At 40.8% G+C, this 19421-nt stretch overlaps 1 protein-coding gene across 2 annotated transcripts; it reads right to left on the bottom strand.

Annotated features, from left to right (window-relative positions):
- Positions 1-828: 828 nt before the first annotated feature.
- Positions 829-17898, bottom strand: cog1 (component of oligomeric golgi complex 1). Of its 2 annotated transcripts, XM_040123512.1 has the most exons (16): positions 17422-17898; positions 16595-16842; positions 16225-16406; positions 15903-16079; positions 14571-14727; positions 12464-12674; positions 11902-12265; positions 10544-10744; positions 10290-10468; positions 8703-8849; positions 8446-8607; positions 7659-7783; positions 7055-7163; positions 6694-6803; positions 4095-4176; positions 829-1034 (listed from the first exon to the last, which is right to left on the bottom strand). In XM_040123512.1, the coding sequence occupies exons 1-16, from the start codon at positions 17725-17727 to the stop codon at positions 897-899; spliced, it is 2898 nt and encodes a 965-aa protein (XP_039979446.1). In that variant the 5' UTR covers positions 17728-17898; the 3' UTR covers positions 829-896. The 2 variants fall into 2 exon arrangements, with proteins under 2 accessions (XP_039979446.1, XP_039979445.1); XM_040123511.1 differs by having other exon boundaries at positions 830-1034; positions 10290-10744.
- Between the last annotated feature and the right edge of the window lie 1523 nt (positions 17899-19421).

A 19421-nucleotide genomic window follows, 5' to 3' on the forward strand; every position in this document is an offset into this window, starting at 1 on the left:
AATTATTGAAAATTGCCACTCTGCCCCTAGGAACACTCAAAGCTGTAGAAACGGTTTTATACACTTGCCCTGATCTATGCCTCATCACAATTTTATTGGAGAGGTCTCCAGAGAGTCCCTTGGATTTCATGGCCTTGTTTTTGTCCTGACATGCAGTGTGAGTTGTACAACCTTGCATACACAGGTGTGTGTTTCTAAACTCTGTCAATCAATTCAATTTGCCACAGGTGGACTCCAATCAAGTTCTAGATACATCTCAAGGAAAATTTAAACTAACAGGATGCACTTTTGGAGTGCCACAGCAAAGGGGTCTGAATACTTTTGTAAATGAGAGATAGAGGATTTTGATTTTTTTTTAAATTGCAAACTGTGAAGTGAAACTAATCTACAAAGGCACCTCTGCTGCTCTTTCTGTCATGATCTCAACATGATAGTATCACCCTAGACTGTCGCCATGTTTACGTTATGTTACGTCAGAGAGGTTCTCAAACAAGATATTTTCTGTTGGACAGGGACACTTCTGCTTTAATCTCCCCCTTTGTTAACATACTCACCTCCTCCTCCAGGAATACGCGTAGCATGCAGGCAAGTATGCCGATCGCTTTGCTAGTGCTTGTCTATATATAAATAAAAAAACAAATATATCATGAGCCTGAGACTGAAAGTATTAACAATACTCAGTACTTTAGTCAGTGCCGGCTAACTGGCACACCTGAATCATGTTTCACCAGTTTCCACATAGGTGCTTATTTTTAGTCTCAGTGGCATGAATTAATCAAATAAAGTGGATTAATCCCATAAGAGGCATTTTTCAAAGGACAAAATTATATTTAATATACATATTATTTTTACAAAGTTTCTGCCAAGACAAATAAAAAATCTTGAACAATAAAGGGTTATTTGGCCATGCCAGACAGCCAGCTGAGTTTGAATAAAGAAGGAGCTGCTGTGTCTTCGTCCTGATCAGCGAGCTGTCTGAACAGGCTGCCTGGCCGGAAGCTGTCTTCACTGTCTGCTGTGGATGTTGGAGGAACCTGATGGAGGAAGGAGAAGGTTTTGGTGATTGTCCTCTTAATAATCTTAATTGGTAGGTAATGACAACATACAACACCACTATCCATTGACACTGGGTATACTAAGTATCACAGTCCTAGAGGTCCATCTCCTGGAATCAGGACATTTCAGTCACTCAATGGTTCATACAATTCCGGGAAGGATGTGGAAAATACAAAATCGGGCGGGTACAAAGTAACAAAAAATATAGCATGCTCTGAATAAGAAAGGTCTTTCCCATGGTAGCCAGAAGATACACAGTATAAGGAGACTACAAATTTTTCCGCAGTAATCTTCTTGTCACCAGTGGCAGCGCTCAAGGAGAAATCCTGCACTATCTTTGGTTTCACAAGCTTAGCATAAATTTTGATGGAAGAGACCTTTTTTGGTGGGGGGAATTGGGATTTTAGTTGTTATTTTTACATCTGGTGTAGATTTCTACACCTAGATTATGAAGACCTGCCAGTGAGTGTGAATTTTATGATTGCTGGAGGGGATAAAATCTCCAGGTACCAGGAGATGGAAATTAGAGATATGCTGGTATCAAATTTTCATGCAAAGATTATTGTGGCCAAAAACATCAGGGTAAATGCTATTATCATATTATCACATTTTCTGAAATACTGCAATTAGAGATTTAATATACTAAAATCTCTTAACACCATGTCTGTCTACTAAAACTAAGAAGCAGAACAGTGAACCCTAAAGGATGTTTCAACTTCGCTGAACTAACATTAAATACACTTAAAACACAATGAAGTAAAGCAGGTTGGTTATTAAAAGTTTATGACAGTTGACTGGCAATTAATTTGAATGTAGCCCCCTGTCTGTGTCTCTTAGATTCTATGTACCAGTGCATGTTGTCATACATTTGTTTGCGGTATTAACAGTTAAAAACATAAAAGTGCAGAAAACATAATAGTGATGGACCATGGCTCAGTTATTATTCAGCCTTAATTAGCTGTTAGGCACTAGCACCACCTTCTGCAACATTACCTCTGCTCTGCTACTAACAAGTACCACGGGTAGAACTGAAACTGGCTCATGAGGAAGTTCATTATGTATGGTCTCATGGGGCAACAAGTTTCCTCTTTGTCAGTTTGTGTTTTACCTGTACATAGTTGCTCCCTTGTGTATAGTCATGACAAAACTGCTTATGAAGGCAGGAGCAGTGTGCTATGTTCACTTTGTCATCTAAAAATTATAGTAGTTATGGTCATGACAATAACAGAAATTGTTGGGAGTGTCATTACCACCAAATGTTTCACCAGGGTATAAAGTAAAAACCAGTATACCGGCAAAACTCTAATCTCAAACCAGGGCTGTGATATGTAGCATAATTGACCTGGATTAGGGCTAGGTAGATCCTGGCCCTGGTAATAAATGGTAACTCTTAAGTATTTCAAAACTTGAGTCATTGCAGCAGATCCTTAGCATTATTTCAAGCTATTAAACTTTATAGCCAAAAGATTACATTAAACTAAATTATATAAGCATATATAAGCCACCACTTCAGCAAGCAAAACATTGAGCAAGAGTAGACTCAAATTGCTCGCCATGCTAGCACAAATTTTATTTTTCCTGCACAAACATGCACAAATGAATCAAAATGGCTTTAATAATCTGATCATATGGGGTGCCAACTTCAAAGAGGTACCAACTTAGACTAAACTGATGCAACTTTGTCAAAGTATATTTGAATTTTCATGAGATCGAAAAACTGTCTCAAGTTACTATCTTCATCTATTTATGTTGAATAAAAATAGTGTATGTTATTTTCTGTGTTGAGGCCTTTTTTTCTTCTAAATTAATTACTAAAGTTATCTGGGGCTCCAGAGCCCTTCCAATGTCAGAAGCTAAATTAACACACACATGACAAGGAAAACATGAGTAACCCTATCTATAACAATTCTAAGGTTATTTTAAACTATTACTCCACTGACGTGCATTAATATGGATCCGACATTGTGCACTCATTGACAAACACACAACAGCCCAACTGCTGGAAAAAATCCTGGGGGAAACTACTTTCATTGTTCCCAGAGGAAAACATGACTGTGAGTGGTAATTTACATGTTTTCACATCGTCACTGCAATTGTCACTATTGAACAGTAGGGCCAAAGATTCACAGGTAAACTGGATTATTCTGGTGTAGAAATCAATTTTGAATCTATGTACCCAGTACAGATGTAGGACATGTTTAGCCAAGCTTAACACAAAGACTGGAATTAGGGGGAAAATGATAGCCTAGCTAGCTAACCAAAGTGATAAAATTCAGCTTCTAATAGCTCCAAAGCAAAGGGATAATGATGTTATCACGTGACTGTTGGTAAGACAGAGTGTCAAGAGTGTTTCTTTAATTGGGAAGCTATAATTTTGGATGAATCCCAACTTGAACGGCACAGAGACATCTGATGTTTTTATTTCTGCTGACCTTAGAACAAACTCAGTTCACAAAATTAGTTATAATTAGTGTATTTTAAGATAGGATTGGTCCACTCAGACAGGTGAGTATGCCCAGGGGTGACTGCTGCTTTGCTGCTGCCCAAAAAAAGTCTCCATTCAATAGTCTGATCCTTGGATACTTTATGAGCCCAAGCAGAGCGTGGGAGATTAGTGAGAACTAAGCAGCATTTAGCATTCTTTAGTTTCAAGCCCTCCAACCCCAACAATCATTTAATCAAATCATAGTGCACCCTCACACTGCAAATGCACCAAAGGTACACCAAAGCACAAACAACACTACAATCAACATCACACACACACACACACACACACACACACACACACACACACACACACACACACACACAAATATAAACCAACACTGATTAACTTGCCTTGGTCTCTCGTATTCAGAAACGCTGGGAAGGCAGAGGGTGTAAGAAAACAACGCCAGGTGCAACAAAACGATGAAACAGAGAAATTAAGATATACTGTGGCTGTCAGTAAATGAAATAACTAAACTAAAATTTACTACACAAGAACTCAGTCAGACTCAGATCATCTTCAGCTACCAGATCCCAACTATGTTACTCACCAGCTGGTGAGAAGCATCAGAACTCCTGGAGGTCGACTTGGATTTTCGCACATTTGACATGCTGAGAGGCAGCAATCCGAACCTGCAGAGGACAGAACAGTCATGGTGGAGATTAGGTCAACATAGTGTTTCCCCAATAATAACATGTAATTATAAATATAGATATCTTATAAATAGTTTAATACTTTTTTAGAACTGCCTGAAACGTGTCCGTGACACCACGTATCGAAAAGCTGCCATGTACTGAAAGCTGGCATTGGATTCTTGCTTAGGTTCATATTTTTACTAATTCTTTAATCAGACGACTTCAGATTTAAATCATAATTTTGCACAATGTTACACAATTATGTACTATTTTATGCAGTTATTTAGTTAAGTCCTTGAATCTGCTTGTGTTAACACATTATTTACCATTTTGAAGTTTTACTTCTTTTGTTACATGAAAAAAAGGCTTTCGAAGAAAAATAAGTTTAGTCCTCACAGTAAGGTATTGGAGGGAAAAAAAAAACAAAAACAAAAACATCCAGCTGGTACATGACTTTGCCTTTCAAAAAGGATCCACTTTACAGACATACAGTACTACACCTTTGAATATGGCTATACAGTATGATGCATTTATTATGTACTTCTAATTGTATGGATTTGTTTTTGTGTCATAAATCTTAAATTAATTAAAATTAAATTTACACATATTTCATAAAATGAACAAATGTGTTTTGTATTATAAAAATACTTACAACAATGTACGTATTTGTACATTGTGGATCTGTTCCACACATCATAATTAGTGGAATAAGCCATTAGATTTTACATCATTATTTCATACAAAAAAATATTTGGGAATCTAAATTACTTCTGGACATGTTTGTATGTAAACATAGTGGAAAAAAATTAATTTTGCATAACCAATTCAATTAATTGGCATGTATGCCTGTGCATCTCAATTTAAGTACCAGTATTGTATCAGTAATAGTAAAGGCCCTCAAGGCAGTGGCTTAATCAGCTGTAACTAATTAACATTAATGTGGTTAATGTGCTGTCTGCAGCTGGTCTCTGTACTCTGCCAAAGATCTTTTATGAGGGAAAAGGCACATCTTTCAGTAACACCACTCTACAGCTACAAGTGGACTGTGTGTTTTTGTGGTTCAACAAGACCAACAGAGAAGTGACTCCTCTAGAGCAGTGACTTTCAAGAACCACAACACGACCTATTACTGGTCCACACATAGTTGGCTACCAGCCTGCAAGGAAGTTATGTAACAAGAACTGATTATCCATCCACATCCGCCACCGTCGCCGCTAACCTCCTGCCAGCGCGACCAATGTAGGACGGTAAACATGAATGTGCATTCAGTTCAGCATCCTTTCATCATATTTGCTGTCGACCCTCTGCATGGATCTTCTGTATATCAGCACTGCAGTGAAAATCTTACTGTCTGTCTGAACCACAGAGTTCCATGACGTGTTTCTCCACTGTGCCAGCCACCAAAAAAAAAAAAGAGAGACTGAATGAAACAGAAAAAAAACGTCTCTCTCTATCGCGGATATTGATCGTTCATGCTATGGCATATTAGTTGTGAACATCTCATGTTGTGGATTGTCATATGTGAGTGTTATTTTAAATTATAACTTAATAAACTTCTAGTGTCAGTGACCATACCGCTCTCCTTCCTGGCGCTCTCTCTCTCTCTCTCTGATCTGAAGAATTAGACTACTTTTCAGGAAAAATTAAATGAATGAAACAATTTTAACTAACTTTATCCATTTATTTTTTATTTTCATAACTCGTCTTGACTAAACTCATTTGTTTGTTTAAGTCTTTCTCCAGTCAAAAATGTGTTTTATTTATTTTTTCTCTCAGATGTTGTTCAGTTCACTTGTGCAGAATGAAGTATGTTTGTTTTCACATTCATCTGCTTATCTTGTTGAAGCCTCAAATGCACACACACTAAGAATCGACTTTTCAGTGAAGTAGGACACATCTCGTGGCCAGCACATTTATTTATAGATTCTGGATTTTTGAATGATACAACTAAGTCGAAAACCTATAACAGACAGAAAATGTTATTCTAAGCAGATCATTTTGAAAGATCTTAAAACATGTAGTAGACTCAGTCTGGTCTAACTCTCACCCCCGCTCACCCCACCACTCTTGGCTAGCCTACTAGTCCCCGCAAAAAGGTTGAGAACCCCTGTTTTTCGGAAATGATCAAGCTGACTTTGTCACAACAATTTCGAGAATCCCTCGCTTTAAACTTAAAACATAAATAAAAAAATAAAAATAATAATAATCATAAAACCCCAACTCTATGACTCAGGTCCTGGGTCAGATCTTGAGTTACTAGGAAGCAAGAGCACCTGTGAAGACCTCTAAGTAAAATTTTGAACAATACCCAGGACTACAGCACGTTTCTCTCCAGATCCTCGCTGGTAGCACAATGATATGGAGGGACCAGCAGAGGGTGTACATACTCTCAGTGATGCTTTGGTTTATCTATGCTAATTATGTAAATGTCACTAATGTAATGTGGTTGTTAATGAGTTACTAATGTCACACAGAGCCCCTTTTATTCACTATGAGCTAGTGTTGACCTCTGACCTGATCTGGCTGCTGGCCAGTGGCAGGATGTTGTAAGGCTCCTGGGAGTTCACACTGCTGCTCCGTGAGGCAAACTGCTTCTCTGAGCCTGTCAGCAGCCCCAGCAGCACCTGAAACACAGCATCAAATCAAACTATTAACAACGTAAGCAAACAAAGTTGCACCATATATCATGTTTGCTGTTATATCTGGGCAGTATTGGACAATAGTGGCATCCTCAGCTCATTTTCGCCACTCATCTCAGACCTAAAGCGAATGGAAGTTCTATACACCTAGTGATGTTTCCATATTCATCAGGCTACAAGTAGACTGTTTTTCTTTGTTTTGCATGTGTATCATTGATGTTAAGGGCTGAAAGTACCGAGGTCCTCTGGGATAGGCGGTTGAGGTTGGCGTTCAGTGGAGGTGTGAACACGTCCAGGTCAAAGGGGTCGATGAAGCTCTCCAGCCAATCACAGACCTCGTGGAATCTGGAAGACACAGCACAATGTTTGCAGCTTTCAGAGAGCTGCTTAATACTGCTGTGGATAACATGTAAAACTATTTCAGTAATCAAAAAGAAAGAGTTTCTGGGAAATCAGTGTACCCTCATTAGTATTCAAATTTATGCAGTAAGGTGCTCCAAAATGTAATCAGATCATCTACTTTATATGGAGTACCTGTGTTATAAGTATGAAGTTTTTTACTATGTATTGTTCTTGAGGTATTGTGTTCAAAATGATGTGTCTATAGAGTCACAGCCGCCAGCATGATGACATAATGTCCCGCATACCATATACCATGGTGAAGGGACATAAAAATAGACTTGTAAAGACCCCTAATGTGTGTTGTACATGGCCTGGAGCTTTCGTGTCCCCTGGAGCAGGTTTCTGCTTTGCCAGGGTGGTACTCCAGCCTTGCTGACGACACAACCAAACTGGCTGCATGTGACAAATTCGTAATGGACTGGATTGGAGGATTCATACCTGGGTTCTTGATTGGATCGGGAGCTCTTGCCCTCCTCCAGTCTGCTGCCCAGGGTGGTGTTGAGGTAACGAAGGTCAAATAACAATTGCAAGGCTCTGTTCTGAGTCATGAGGAATACACCCTCCTGGGGTATGGAGGGGCAGAAGAAAACAGAGCAGAGAAATTCATGAAGCTAATGGTGATCCTACTAAATTCCCTCCTCCTCCAACTCTTTTGTCCTCCTGGTCTTCCCTACTGATTTCCTTTGTCTAATCTCTTCCTTCCTTTTCTTTGCCACCCTTTTTTTCCATTTCTTTGTTCTGCATTTTCTCCCACCCATTCCCTTCTGTCTCCTTTTTACTCCCTCTTACTATTCCTCCATTTCTTCCTCACATGCAGATTTCCCTAAAAACTCCCACATTTCTTTACAAATATCATTAAAATTATTCTTGCCCCAAGATGTTTCCCGGATTAAAGAATTGGAAAAACATGAGAACATGGGGGTTTAAAATCATGTTGACACAATCCAGCCTTATGGTCTTTTCAAACATGTTTTAACAGAATATTAAAATGCCAGTTGGACAGGTCAATTCAGCAAACTTCCCTTCAGCAATCGACAGGTGACAAGTCAAATGTTACATCCATGTCCCTGTTAATTTAAGGCTGGAGTTATAAGGTTTCCATCTGACAATTCAAAACATCCTTTGTCCACAAACTTGTGTGTCTCTCTGTGTGTGTGTGTGTGTGTGTGTGTGTGTGTGTGTGTGTGTGTGTGTGTGTGTGTGTGTGTGTGTGTTTGTCAGTTACCTTGCTGTGGGCCTGCTGTGAGAGACTGTGGTAGTGATGCAGGGCTTTAGCCAGACAGGCCTGCAGCAGCTTCTGCAGGGTGGGCCGAGGCAGGGCGTGACCCCCCACTCTGTTCACCTCCACACACAGCTGGAACAGCAACGACTGGACAAACCAAGAAGGCTGCAGAAGACACAAAGTTTCACATAAGATCTCGGAATGGAATCAGAAATCAACTTGACTCCTGTCTGCATTAGAAGTCATGCTAAGCGGCTGACCTGGACTGGAAGACGAATTTTGGATGTGACACTGCTCCCCGACTCAGCCTCCTCTTGGATCTCCAGTTCTTCCCAGTTTGTTGCTGTTGTAAGGATAGCACCAGCAGACTCTGCATGCAGCACTGTGCCAAACTTATCCAGCAACACCTGTCATGACACAGCATAGTGTAACTACGCAGGTCTTGCAACAATTCCAAAGATTTAAAGCTGCATTAATACATTTTTTGGCCACTGGGGTGCACTGGAACAAACTGCAAACGACACATTATCACCATACAAGTTGTTATGGCTAACAGCTCAGCAAATTTGTCAATTTAAACATCCAGCAAACACAGAACAACATTATTATTCGTTTGCAGTCATATTTGTCTCTACCTGATGAATGTAAATCCAATATTCACTCTCCTTTTAGCTCTAGTGGGGTCTCCACCAGTTCTTAAGAAAAATATCTGGCTCTGTAGCTGCTACATGCTCCACTAATTGAGCATCAATCAATCAATTGGCAGAAAAATAATCAGCAACTATTTTGATAAATCAAATTTAAGCAATTTTTTCAGCAAAAATGCCATGAAATTATTTGGTTGCAGCTTCTCCAATGTGAGGATTTGCTGCTTTTCTTTGTTTTATACAATTGTAAGCTGAATATCTTGGGGTTTTGGACTGTTCGCACAAAATAAGACATTACATGATGTCAGCAAGGAAAATGCGATGAGCAATTTTCTGACATCTCATAAACCGATTAATTGATTGGTCTGCAGATTAATCAGTAATTAAGTTTGTAAATGATGGAATGAATTTGTTGCAGCCCTACTCGCTAAATTTGGAAAAATGGGTTTTTATTGAAGCTTTTTCACTGAAGACAACTGATTGTTGCTGCAGGACACGATTCATGAGAGCTGAATTTGCAAAGCATAAAAACAGATCCATGAGGCTTAAAAACCTTAGTAGAGCTGACGGGAACTGTGGATTTGGCACTAAATGTGACACATTTTACATTACACATATAAATTGGGTCCATTGGTGGCACTTAAGTCACATAATTATACCTGAGCTGGCTCCATTTGCTGAATAAAGAACATGTGTAGCTGAAAGCAAAGAAAGCTGTATCTTTGAGCTAAGATTGTTTTTGGTTACATACAATTCTAATGCTCGGTGTCTGCTGAGTGTCTAATTAGGTAGGCCAAAAATATCTTTATATCTAACTTTATAGCAGCTTTTTTCACATGGTGAGACATTTGAAATATTCCCAATGAAAACTGTCATTAGTGTTGTCATCACTAATGACAATGAGTTTTTTCTGTGCTGTTTGAATTGAACGCATAGACTGTACTGTACTACAAGATGCAGTTTAGTACTCCTAAAAGCAAATGAGTAGATCTGAGCTTAGATTATTTAGTTACATACATTATTCCAAAAGAATGAACCTCCATGCTCAAATTCTACTGCTTATTACCCCTTGGGATCCTGTCCTCTGTTTTTGTCTCTGCTAATCATATTTCTACACTCCTCAACCCATAACAGACTTTATACTACATGCAGCAAATTAAATTTCACAGATATACATCTACATTCACGACAGCGCCTGACTTTTGAGAGGGTAGAGCTCCAGATGCGGTAGGCCTCCATGCTGCAGTTGAGAAGCTCCTCCTTTAGACCTGCCCACTTGGCCTGGGCGGGGCTGACCTCTGTAGTGGCCCTGGCTTTGCCCAGCTTCTTGCCCTGCCTAGGGGTCCCCTTGGACTTGGCCTCGGACCCGCTCTGTTTTCCTAGGATGCAATGCTTCAGGTTAGGGCAGAGTTCACACATGGACTGGCACAGCCTGGCCATGAAAAGGACTGAACTGAGGCAGATGGGGCTGGGCTCTGGCGATGCTGCAGCCAGTTCGGACCGGATGGAGGACAGGATGTGGCGAACACAGGCAAGCGAGCCTTCACGTAAAGCCTCCTCTACTGCCGGCGAGTCCATGAAGCGGTTAAATGAGGATACTGACAAGCCCCCAGAAGGTCCGGAGGAGGAGACTGTGACTGAGATGGAGTCAGACCCTGCCCAGCATGAAAAATGAACATTTATCAATATTCACTATCTAATACATAAACATAAATGTGCATTCAAATTTTTATGGCAAACCATTCACTAATTGGATTTTTCACCCTGAACCAAAAATGTCAACCTGCTGGTGGCATTATCAGAGGTTTACCTCTGTTGTTACATAAATACAGATACATGATTTGTCAACCATGAATGTGCGTACAAAATTTTGTGCTAATCCAACAGTTATGTCCAAATAGTTCACTGGACAAGTAATAACTACAAGCTAGTACCACTAGATGAAAGGGTTGATTCTTTATTATTTCAGTAACCTCCTGACCATTGTCTAGCACCAATCTCAAATCTCAAAATTTCCCATTTTTTCCCCCAACATTGTCGTCCATGACAAGATGTGTTGAAAAACCAACAGCTGGCTATTTCTGTGGATATTAATGGTTACCAGCTGGTGAACTGGAATGTTTTTGGTAATCCCTGACCTTTCCTGAAGCACCACCACCAGGCAGTACATCCCACCTCTACACAAGCAAAAATCAGAATCTCAAAGGCAGATTGACATTTAATTTTACTATACATGCTCCTCAGCTGATCAACCCTTTTAATTTTTAAAATCCATTAAAATTACTTTAGCACTACTTTTAGATCAAAATGTCAGCTTTGTACACAGGATATATAATTATTGAATTGTCAGAAAAATAGGCTGTTCTTGGTCTCTAGAGGATAAACCCTACTGACCATTCAAACCTCCTGAAGTTTCTTCCATCACCATCCTCATGACATGACCATGTCCATTTTGGTCATTACATTATCTTTCTTCACACCACCCTCAGGCCATATTATCCATTTATATACAAAGAAACTAACAGCTAGACTATGATGGCAGTTGCTGAAGACAATGCTCCCCAAAGGTAAAACCCTTTTAAATGTAGTGATTCCAGAAGTACCCTTGCAGCAATGGTCTAAGAATAGCAAAACTGTCTGTATATTGCGGGGACTAGAGACTTTAAGTCTTTTTTTTCTGCAGATCAGGTGTGACTTGGCCACCTCATGGAGACTGGGTTAGGACTGAAAACCCACTTTCCATCAATAAGTTTCAACATTGCACTGGCTTAAGCAGACTACCACACACTGGCTCAATTTGAACTGCACCTACCTGTATCCTGGAAGGGAAGGTAGTGCTGGAGGTCATCCAGCCTGGCCTTCAACTTTGCATCCATGGAAGAGCAGAAGTTCTGAACACAAGGTGTCAGGGTCTGGGTCTTCATGGCCAGGCCACTCCTCTGCTGCTGCTGTCCCCGCTGGGTCACGCTGACCCACCCTGCATCACTCAGCAGGTCCCCTGGAGACTCTGACCACAGGAAGGAGGCCACATCTACCTCGTAGTGGGCCCCACGGCCAGAGCCAGGGTTGGTAGCTAAAGAAGTTTGGATGGTCTGGCCCTCCAAATCCCTCACAGCCGAGGTGAGGAGCTGGACAGAGCTTGTCGAGATGGCTTCAGTTTCTTCTTTGGTGATGGCCTTGTAGAATGGGAGGAGGGTTTTATTGGAATACTACAATAGGTACATTTTCTACCACATCAGAAGACAGGCCTGTCAGTGTGGCAAACTGAATGCAACGCAGAATTTCAAGAAGGCACAAATATATACAAAGTCTATGGACAGACTGTTTTAGATGCTGCAAACAGCTGACTGCTCTAATATCCATGAAGCACCAACCTGCAGGCGCTGAAGGAAGAGCTGCTGGAGGAAGTCATCCCAGACAGCCAGGGGGCGCTCCAGCAGCCGCCAGCACACACTGCTCCAGTGCTGACTGATTGAGTCGGTGGACAGGAGGTCCCACACAGCATCTCTGATGGCCGCCAGCCCCTTCAGGCTCTTGACATAGACCAGAAGGGTGCCAACACCTCGGCAAATGTCTTCCTTACACCTGAGAACAGAGGAGACATTGGAGAGGCATTGATAACCTATATAATCAGAAAATTAATCAATGACAGTTTAGATGATTGATTAAGGGCTTAAGTCATTTTTTCCAAATCCTCTTATTCAGGCTTTACTCTTATTATCTTATTCAATAAATAAAGTCAACATACTGTAAATTCTCAGATAAAAGCTGAATATTTGCTAGATTTGCCAAACTGTCAAATAGTATTACAAACAAATAAAGGCCAGGTAAAAAAAAAAAACAAAAAAAACAAAAAAAACGAAACATTGGGGTGTGGGTGAATTACCCATACTATAATTTCAGTATAATTGTACATTCTATAGCACTAATTCCATCAGTATGGCTGTCCTGTCATACTGACCACTCTGCTTCTGTCACTTTCTCTTTTTAACAGAAATATTGTTCCATTCAACAATTATTTTCAGTCTTTTTTTTTTGGATCACCGTCACACTTCCGTCAATGAAACAAGCCTACTGGCAAACGGGGGGGTTATGTCCACTGGATGATAAGAATGTTAGAGATTAAAATTTTCACACTATGATTATTGTGGCCAAATATATCACAGTAAATGGTATTATGTTACTGAATCAAAGTTTCCTAAAATACTGCTGTTAGAGCTGAAATACAGTAAAATTACTTCACACAACTTTTGTATTTGATCAAACTTTGACCAAAGTCTTTAAATGCTGCATGGTGTCTGTGTGTATTAACAGTCCGTGTACCTTCTTTTCAGTATTTATCCATTTTTTAAATCAGAAATCAGGTAACAAAAACAACAACTTAATTTTAACTTTAAAATACAAAAAAGAAATGAGTATTTTGTGATGTCCTGACTTCAAGGTGTGCAAGTCTACAAGCTGCCAACACATTAGGTAACACGGCAAAGGAAAGTTATCCTCATGCCTGTTTGGCTAAGGTTAGTCCCCAGAGCTCAGCTAAACCTTGATATCACCACTTCTGTAAACACTTGACGACCATAAATTTAGTTTATCCAATATTATAATTATTGTAACCTTGCATCTGTAAAATCTAAGTTATTGCAACCAGAGCTGACGTGTGAGGGAGAGTATGATTTCCAAAATCTGCAGCAAGACTGTTTGCGCTTAAGTAGGTCAACAGCTAATGTTAACATTGCCAGGGTTGCTACTGGTGAGCCAGACAGACAAGGAGCCTGGTTCTCTGGTCCAGCTGTGGTGTCTCTGCCTCTGTTTCCTTCCTTGTGGTGAAACCAAATAAAACTGCTAGTGAAGGTAGGCATGCTCTGATGTGTTCAAAGTGCCTTCTGAAAGCAACAAAAATTACAACAATGATGGTAACAGAAACTGTCAGCACTGTTGTTAACATCAGTGTGTTTCACCATGGTATATTGCAAAACGTGTATACTGACACTCATGTACTGGAAGGTTTTTAATGGGAAACATCTGTGCAGTAAATGTTGATCTTCATAAACAGCAGCTAAACAACAATCCAAAAAAAACAGCGAAGTGGGAATGATTGCAAATAATGAATGAATGAATGATGATGGTGACGGTGATGAATGTTTACGAAATGGCTCTGTTTTTGTACTGATGGAATTGGAGCTGGGGAATTATACATTATACTGAATTTATCAAGACAACAGGTGAACATGGTTGAATTTGTGAGTTAGCATTAACCAGACAACAGGGAACAACAGGAGTAAAGGTCTGGTTCTCTGTGCTGCTGAACTAAATAAATGCCACCAAAGCTGCATAAAAGAAAAAGCAATCAGTCTTTACATTGAAAGTGGTATCCTATTTACTACTTCATTATTAATTCACATATGTAAGAACAGGGAGGAGCAGGAGTTGGACTCTGATTCTGCTTTCTGTGTGTTAAGAAAAAACAAGCAGTGACTTTACGTATCAATCCACTGCTGCAGGGTGTCCCGGAGTTGCTCCCTCTGGATTGGCTGAGCCAGGGTGCGAAGGGAGGGCTGGAACTCAGTGATGGAGGGAGGCAGGTATTTGAACCAGCTGCCAGTGCTCGTTTCTTCCTGCAACACCTTCCTGACTTTAGCTGAGGAGAGAGATGGGAACGATGGAGGAGACATTATATCAGAAAGCCTTAATACAACTTGACACACAAGCATAATGTTTTTTTAAACTATCAGAATACATCTGAGTCTCTGTGAATGGATCCTCAGTCAGACTTTGGATTTTCTTATTTTTGACTTCACGTCAAAATTTAAACTGCAACATACAAACTGTATGGACTGACGTCTATAAAGTTGGAATCGCTACGATTTCTCTGATGTCTGTTGAGGATAAACATACATAAATCTGCTTAGAAATCATAGCTAAAAAGCATTTTCACTAATCTAGCCTCATAATCATTAAGGTTTTCTTCAGAATCAAAAGTAACCTAGTAATGTCTCTATGTCCATGATTACAGTGCAAACAGGAACTGCCAAGCCCCCAGTAACAGCACTGGGCTGTAAGGGGATTTTGGCATAGCGGCCACATTCAGTAATGCAGCATCAAATTACGCACACTGGCCCAAAACACATTTTCCCATACACAATCATTAGAGGGAGGACAGAGGCATTAAGGAGCGGCTGTAAAATGGTGAATAACTTTGTGAACATCACCAACACCGTGAAATGATCCAGTATCCAAATCAAATATTTGATTCAGTGCTTTGTCTGTTACAGTAGAGCTATGTAAGTGCAGTCTACACGATTAAAAAAACATAAACAGAGGAGTGACAGACTGCATGAAAATTAACTTTCTTTTTAACAATATCCATAGTTTTTGAAAGTACTGAGGCTCAAAATGTCCCATCAACATGGTTTGTACATCCATGGAACACCGACATTCTCCACTATCCATTCATAAAAAGATATTTGCTGAATTGAAATCCTAAACAGTTTTAAAGTGCATAGACTTTTTTTTCAGAAAAAAACTGTCCTACAACAGCCGTAGAACATGCATAGTGCCATTTGCAGGGCAAATAATGGCGTTTCTGAGTAGCCTTATCTTACTTAATCAAGCTTATCCTGAACAACAATATATGACATGTCTAGCTAAGTCATGTGGTGCCTATCCCAAAAGCCAGTTAATAAAGGGAATGGAAACTGAGCTAAAACAGCCTAGATTTCAAAGGGAAAAATATGAGACCATTCTGGTCTAAGGTTGTTTGTAAATGGCTCTCTTAAAAATATACTAACTTCCAGGATGTCCCAGTTTTTTTACCTGCAGGGGTGGTTGAGGTAACATTCTCTAGGATAGAGAAGAGCATCCCACAGCTCAGAGCTCCCTCCCCTGGCCTGGGGCCTCCCTCTGAGGGCAGGTAGAAGACAGCGTAGGCCTGGAACAGAGTGGTGACCAGCAGCTCCACCAGGCTGCACACCTGGGCCTTGATCCCTGCACCTGAATAAAAATGAACATGTTTATGAATTTTTCAGTTCCTGTTTCTAACACGTCATTTTTGATTTATTGGGCATTTACAAAATAACGATACTGAAAACAACACTTCCTGCCCTGCTTCACAGTAAAAGCCTTCTTGCTAGAATACCATGCTGTGGTTGGTTGAGCAGCTGCTGGATAGAGGCTTTCCGGGCCAACAAGAAGTCAGCCAGGGCCTGGCGTGGTGAGCTGTCCTCCAGCAGCATGGTGGACACCAGGGCCTCAGCGATAGCCTGGTCCGACACCACCTGGCCCCGCAGCAGAGACCTGCTGTCCAGCAGAATGGTGGACCTGCAGGAAGACAGGCTGCTTACAGACTCTATGACGTAGCTTTCACTAACTTTAACATGTGAATCTATAACTACTTCTTTCAGTTCTGAGGCCTGGAGTTTCTCCAGCAAAATCACTACCCCTCAGCAGGAATTTCACTTTGTGACAATATATCTTCCCAAAGACACAAGTAAGAAAACAGCCATTACCTGAAGTGTCCGGTGGTTGCTACTTGCCGGACCAGAATGGGGAAGCGGGCTAGGACGGGGCTGTAGTGGCCCCCTGTAGCAGTCTCAAGCTGAAGCAAACTCTGCAGGTGGCAGCACAGCAGGTAGAGCTGGGTGGCCCGGAGGTACCGGGATTCCTCCATGGCACTCCAGATCCGCTCTGGGATCTCCAAGAGGAGCTTAATCTGGGAGGCCATGGTATAGAACTTCTCCTGCCACTGCGCCTGGCTCTACAACAGGAAGACACAGACACATTTATATTGGGTAGGCTAAAAAGTCTTTAGATAACATGTGTATATTGCATTTAATTTGAGAGCAAAGATATAAGCATAATAAGCACAAACACAAGACACTGTAGGGATGTACAGTAATATTATGATGTATATATCCAATAGTAAAGACTCATCTTCTTCTGGTAAATTCGGCACAGAAAGTGATCCACCAGCAGCACTTCAGCTTAACAAAGTTTCACATTTCAGCTCTGGCTCGGGTAACTCGCTACTGCCCTCCACTGTGTTGTGGCTCCAGAGAGGTGTGGAAGTTAACGCTAGACATTTTCTATTAGTTTGGGCATATTGACAGACGTGCTCTGTGCAGCAGTCTGTCCATGCCGAACTGATCAGCGTTTCGCTTCGATTTGCATTACGTGTAAAGTAATGATATAACCGGGGTGAATTTTTGCATATAATTTATATAACAACGATTTGTCACATTTTTAAATGAAGTTTAGTGTTCCTAAGATGACGGAGCTCATGGTGCTTTGACGTGGGTGTAACACTAAAACAGATGTAGTTAGGTAAACCGTTCACCTCCTTTCTGCAGCTGCTCACACTGGTTTTGCCTTGTTTCAGCCTGTGGCAGTACTGGTGCATGTCCTGGATGGACTGGACGACACTCTCCGAGCACTGCCTCATCTCTCCGATGGTGTCGGCGGCATCTATCAGGTCCCGGTAGCGCTCCCCCACCATCTGCCTGAGCTCCTCCTTCTTCTGCTCGATATCCCCGCGAACTTTGCGTTCGATCCGGCGGATCTCTTCGGTATTGTAGCGCTCGAAGAGACTCGCCGGGAACTTAATCTCCGAGACCCGGAGAGACAACGCAGGGTCATCGGCCATCGCACCTACACATCAGTTTCAGTTGCAGTTGCAGCAGGAACTCCAACCCGGAAGACAGGGGGGAAGTACACTTCCTGCTTCCACGTAAGGACAAATGTGACGATGACGGAGTATTTGTTCATTAGTTACCAAAGATGTCTGTCAGGGAAAATTTCCGTACAGGCTGGGTGCCGCCCACCCACACTGCTGAACCAATCACAGGATTTCAAAGCATCTAGGCATAACGTAACATGGCATGACGTAATTTAACATTTATATAAAATTATATAATCAATGTGAAACCTGCCAGTTGATCCCTTTTCCATTGCCCTATTAAAAGTTTCACCCATTAAAAACCTGCTGAATAGGCTTATTTTCCCGACTCTTTAGGTGTCCACTCTCCTTGGGGACCAGAGGATACCGACCTGAATCCCTCCTCTTAATGCCTGACCTCATAACTTCATTTCACTTCATTATTCACATCACAATAAATCTCAAGTAAATTCCTTAATAAAGGCTGAATCCAAAGTAAATATAAATCATGTGGGGTCCCATAACGCTTGATAGTTGGCCTTTTTATTAAGTTGTATCTGTACCTCTGCACCATATTATTTGTCACTTCAGTGCCAGCATCTCATTTAGCCCTTAAAATCATGACTCTGGAGTTCCTGCACTGCTGCCATCATATTCAAATGTGGCCTCTAACTTCCTGCAATTGAATACTGAGAGTACCGAAGATCTGATAATTGGTCCTATTCATATTTCTGCAGAATGCAGCACCAAACCTTTTTTTGTTCTCCCAATTTATGGGGAGGACAGAATAACTTAGAAAAAAATATTTAGAGAAAATATTAAAATCTACAGCTTTCAAAATGTCTCTGTATGACTCTTATTTATGTAAAACTTTGGCTTTGTCCAAAGAATGTTTACAAAAATGTGTTGATTCTGAGTGGTATGTCACTATTTGTTTTTGATGTACTGCTGCCGTTTTGGCAGCTTGTGGGACTTAGAAATCGTATGTTACTCGTGTTTTAATTGCCATACACCTCTGTTCATCGGCATATACCAATTCGTATTGACATATGACACTCATTATGAAATGCCGATGCTGTGTGTGGTTTATAAAAGACTTTTCGCTCCAATTCACCGGCAGATACCACGGTGCACCGGTGTGCCACTTTTGTTTCAGTGTCATATGTCGATTCTTAGTGGTATGCTGCTTTGTCTAGTGGTACGTCGCTGCTGTTCAACCGGGTTATGGCTTAAGAAAACGCTATTTGAGTCCACTTTCACTGTCATATACCACTCCCTAGTGGCTTCATATGTAACTTCATGACTGGCATATGTTGCTGCTGTGTGCCACATAAAAACACATCACTGATGTTCCATCGGTAATCAGATATGCCATTGTCCACCAGCAGGTAACGTTACTGTGTAAAACATGTAGCTAATACGTAATAGATACAAGACACCTATCCCTGATGTGATGAATGGCGGCCAAGCTAGCGAATGATTAATAATTTGTTTATTTATTTATTTAAGAGTAAGAAGTAGTATATGCCAGTGGAACATAAAACTGATGGACAGTGGCAAATGTGTTGGTGGAAAAACCATGACCAACAACAAGTCAAATTTGCACACCACTAAGAATCTACTTGTGACGCTACAAGAAGAGCAGCATACCATCTGCACGTTTTTGATCTCTGTGTCACTCC

This window comes from Xiphias gladius, chromosome 3 (genome assembly GCF_016859285.1).
Source record: "Xiphias gladius isolate SHS-SW01 ecotype Sanya breed wild chromosome 3, ASM1685928v1, whole genome shotgun sequence".
Lineage (NCBI taxonomy): Eukaryota > Metazoa > Chordata > Actinopteri > Istiophoriformes > Xiphiidae > Xiphias > Xiphias gladius.